A 4,646-nucleotide genomic window follows, 5' to 3' on the forward strand; every position below is an offset into this window, starting at 1 on the left:
AAGTTTAAGACCCAAGATAATGGAGTGTTAATATTTGTTGTTGGGCAGACAGGATACACTATGCTGAAGGTAGGTATACATTGCAATTAAACAGATATTTACTCATCTTGAATTTACATTTGAAGTGTGAAATTGCTTGTTTTTTTTCTGTCTCCCTCAGATAAAACACAGAAAGCTTGTGTACATTACCAAAGACACACTGTCAGGCCACCTGTCAGAGTTCATTGTGGACTCCCCCGTGGCCGACGGGTTTTGGCATGTCCTCTCCTTGTTCAGCAATGGACAGAACACATCTCTGCTTCTGGATAGTGAATCCGTCTTGAACATCACCAACCGCAGTATAGATCTCACTCCTGTTAGTGTGGAAAAGATTATTTTTGGTGCAGCTCTGACAGCTGATTCGAACCTACAACAGTTAGGTAAATATACACCCAACATTTCATGAAGTGTTAATATGTGAACCACACATAAAAAGGCCAAAACATGTTCGTGTGGGAATAGAACTAAAATGAAATTATCAACTGACACTTTTTGTTTTGTTGTTGTCTTTTTTAGCATTTTTGAGTAACAATGAACAATTGTCAACTTCATTATTTTTATTGCAGGGTTCACTGGCTGTGTGCAGTATTTCAATGTGAACGGTTACACTCTGCCTGTCAGTGGACAGAGTGTGATGATGGACGTCTGGCCGAGCTCGACTCTTGTCCAGTCAAGCTGCAGCTCTCCGGGTGTCTGCCTCCCCTCGCCGTGCTCTGAACAGGACACAGCCAGGAGGCGTTGTCTCTCTGCACACTGTCAAAACCGGTGGAGTGTGTGTGGACCTGCCGGGCAGAACAGGTCCTGCGTCTGTTTACACAACGTTTCAGACCACGCCTGTGATATCTGCATCTCTACAACAGAGAGCCGTAATCAATGCTCTGAGATGCAGGGCAGTGTGCCTCTGTGGCTCACAGCTGTGATTCTTCCTCTGATCTCCGTCCTGGTGATTATAGGATTGTGTGTTGCCCTTTACAGAGTGAGGCGTAAGAATGCAAAGTGTCAGAGTGATAGCTCGCCAAAGAAAACAGAGCAAGGGACAGACAATGTAGCGTTTCGCTGTGATGACAACAGAACTCTTGCTGATGCTGCGTGTGCAGAAAAAGAGAAACAACACGAAACAATGAGCGCTGATCAGCAGAGGTTAGGTGTGGAGTTTTGCGGTGATGCCAGTCTATCAAGTGTTCAGCCGGTGCCAAACAGTGAGCTGGAGTATTATGAAATCGGCAGCATCTCTAGTGCGATTCACTCAGACAGTGCCTCACTGACACACCACCTGTACGACACAAAGTGTGTGAAAGCTGATCCTAAACGGTGGGGAGATTTGAGGATGCTGTTAGCAGGATTTAAAAAAGAACACTCCAGTGGTGAGAGGCCTAAAAGTCCAACGGAACCTCAAGATGTGGCTTTCCTAAACAAGCAGTTGTTGACTAAGATCGATGCAGAGCACTCCCAGCAAACACCGCCTCGTTACAAAAAGAAGTTCCAACAACCAGAGTTCCTGGAACCTGCACAATGCCTCACCTTTGAAGAAATTAGCAAACTAAACACTCCTCGGGAGCAAACAATGTCACCTCGAGCATCCCCGAGGCCTGAACCTGCCAAGTCCACCACGGTGATCGGTGCTTCGTCTGACAGTGAAACAGACAGCACATTCACCTGCTCAGAGTCTGAGTGTGGACAGTTTTCTCTCATCAGCGCCAGGAAATGTATCCATGACCAGTCATCCCAGTCAGTGTGCAGCTTCAGACACACCTGTCATTCTGCTGCAGGTCTGCATGAAGCGCAGAGTGCTTCATCCAGTATGTTTGAGCAATGGGAAAGTATTTTAAATATGCAACTACCTTTCAGCAGCTATGCTCCTATATTTGAGGAACTTGCATGTCTACCCACTGAGCCCTGTCACAGCAATGATATTCACAGTGACATAGAGGAGACTATCTGATGGCCATTTGGTGTCGTGAATGAGTCAGGTGGAATAATGGTAAATATTTAGGCAGTCTGTTACTTTATTGAAATGATTTGATACACCAAATTTGATTAAAAATGTTAATTAATGAAATGTAAATCATATGTTTTAGTTTACACTTTGACCAGGCAGTGAGAGATGTTTCACATAAACCAAACCTCTTGATCTTTTCATGTTTTCATGGTTATTTGTATATCTTCAGAGCAGCTGGAAGATTTATCTGGTAATGATGGTTAAATGTTTAAAACCCATCTCAAGACAACCACGTTTAATGTAAATCCCACACAAACTATTTATATGCCTCTAACAGTTCCCGTCTTCTCTGTTTCGTAACCTCCTAACTTCTAGTACTATACCTTGGAAAAAATGCCTAAAATAACAGAACAATAATTAATGAGGAATAGCTCCTTAACCATTAGACTTATATACCTGTTCTCCTTTAAAATGTTAGGGGCTAAGGAATTTGAATCCATTGTAAGTAAACTAAACTATATTACCATTCCATTACCATGAGAAGCAATGAAGGAAAAAATAGGATTTTTATCCTTGCCTAGTATAAAATTGAAATTTCAAAGACATATGGACAGTCATGCAACTGAACGTGTTCTCTGCCTCTGACTTCAACTGTGTCTATACATGTGATGAAAATACACTCAAATACAACATTCATGATACAATTTATGAGGCAATCTCAGTGTTTTGGCCATTGCTGTTTACAAGTTAACTGTTTACGGGGAGTTTTACTTCAAGACACATTTTATTCCCATATAGCCATGTTACAATTAACATCATTTAACAAATTTAAATAGTTATAAAAACAATGAATATTGTTCAAGATTCATATGACTCAGGAGCTCCATGCTGTACAGGCAGTAAATGCAGAATAGGAGGCCCCAATTACTCTGCTGGAGGTATCCACACATTCCTATGGATGCGACCAAGTCTGTCGCCATCTGGTGGCTATATTCAGTACTAAGAGCCAGGACCTGGACCTTTCAGGTCAACTAAGAGTCCTGGGCCCTGGTGTAGTAGCCCATTTCTGTAATCTAGTCTTTAATTAAGTGCTTGTGAACATATTTAAATCCATTTAAATCTCGTTCATGCATGTTACTTATCAATTATTATTATAACATGTAAGCACGGGCATCTTGAAAAAGCCTGAGAAGTAATAATTGGCTGATTACCATCAGGTGTGGAGTACCACTGACTTTACCCAAAGCCCCCCTACAGTAAACACACACCTGTTACTGAACAGTCCGTTACTGGTGGAGGTTGGCCAAGTTTTCAGGCTTTTGACAATGGCAAAATGCAATGTACTTGGTATTTTTGCTGGAGAGTAGCACTGCTGTTGGTGAAGACTACATAATTCTAGTGGCTAGTGTAGTGCTCAGTAAATGAAATCCCCAAAATGAATGGAAAATAAACCCTTGTGTGTAAGTACAAGACTTTATCTGTGGTATCTAAAGTCCTCAGACTGCAGGAAATGTACTGTATTATTTCTTTCTATTAGCTCATTACATCCCTTATATGTGTACAGTGCAGTTTTTGTAAAGCAATTACATCTGATATTTCCATTGAGATATCATGATCATCTGAACTGCAGGCTTTACATTAAAGACAAAACTGAATTTACACATCATGCCAAGCTTTAATACAAATAATCACGTTTAATTTGTGCCATTTCTTGCAAATGAAGCCAAACATTTTGACTGGATGACTGAGGTATCATTCTGTTATAAGAATGAAAGTTTTATCTCTATTCCAATCCTAGTTGTTTTCATTTTCTTTATCAAAGTCTGCTTGATATCTTGAGTCTTGAAACAATATATGATGGGATTAACAGCAGCAGGGAAAAGACTGTACAACAATATCAATAGAATACGCACATCTAAACTGAAAGAAAATCCAACAGTATTGGCTACATAAACAAAACACCTGGGAAGGTAAAAGAGGCAAGTGATGAAAAGTTGTGGGGTGCAAGTTGATAAGGTTCTCCTGCGGCCTGCAGCATTGGACATTTTCAAAATAACCACAAAGATAGAGATGTAAGAAAACAAGATGAATGCAAGAGGAAGCAAGAGACAAAACATGGCCATACAGAGAGCAGTGACCTGTACAATTTCAACATTCTCACCACATGCCTGGCTCGTTATAGAAATGTGGTCGCAGTAGCACTGAGCAATGACATTTGATTTACAGAAAGGTAAAGTGAGGGCATAGATTACAGTGGTCAACATCAAAGGCAGAGGGATGAACCAAGCAAACCCACAGAGCACAGATATGTTGTTGTTTGAGATTAGGACAGGATAATGCAGTGGAATACATATTGCAACAAAGCGATCGAGAGCCATTACCAACAAGATGAAAGAAGTTACTGATCCTAAATAATGAACAAAGAACATCTGTGTAAAGCACCCATAAAATGAAATGATGCTATCACCAAACCAGAATTTTGATATGATCTTCGGGAGAGTCAAAGTGCCAAATGTTAAGTCATTCAGTGCCAGGTGACAAAAGACCAGATATGTGGGTTTTTGCAGGGACTTCACCTGGACAACAAATGTTAAAATGAAAATATTTCCTATTGCAATAGCAAGATAGAAGAAAAAGAGCAGAGCTGACACAGGTCCGTAGTATTTTG

At 40.7% G+C, this 4,646-nt stretch overlaps 2 protein-coding genes across 2 annotated transcripts; one reads left to right on the plus strand and one right to left on the minus strand.

The window, feature by feature from the left end:
• The first annotated feature begins 6 nt into the window (after positions 1-6).
• LOC116379406 (protocadherin Fat 4-like) lies at positions 7-2,881 on the plus strand. Its single transcript, XM_031841364.1, has 3 exons — positions 7-69; positions 161-419; positions 606-2,881. Exons 1-3 carry the CDS (start codon positions 61-63, stop codon positions 1,979-1,981), a joined length of 1,644 nt encoding a protein of 547 aa, XP_031697224.1. The 5' UTR covers positions 7-60; the 3' UTR covers positions 1,982-2,881.
• Positions 2,882-3,738: 857 nt separating this feature from the next.
• Positions 3,739-4,641, minus strand: LOC116379405 (olfactory receptor 2AT4-like; the record flags this gene model as incomplete). The annotated part of the gene is made up of 1 exon (XM_031841362.1): positions 3,739-4,641. A coding segment is annotated over one exon (903 nt), but the record flags the coding sequence as incomplete, so codon positions are not given.
• Between the last annotated feature and the right edge of the window lie 5 nt (positions 4,642-4,646).

The sequence above is a fragment of the Anarrhichthys ocellatus genome, unplaced genomic scaffold (assembly GCF_004355925.1).
Source record: "Anarrhichthys ocellatus isolate YVR2014 unplaced genomic scaffold, GSC_Weel_1.0 scaffold4256, whole genome shotgun sequence".
NCBI lineage: Eukaryota > Metazoa > Chordata > Actinopteri > Perciformes > Anarhichadidae > Anarrhichthys > Anarrhichthys ocellatus.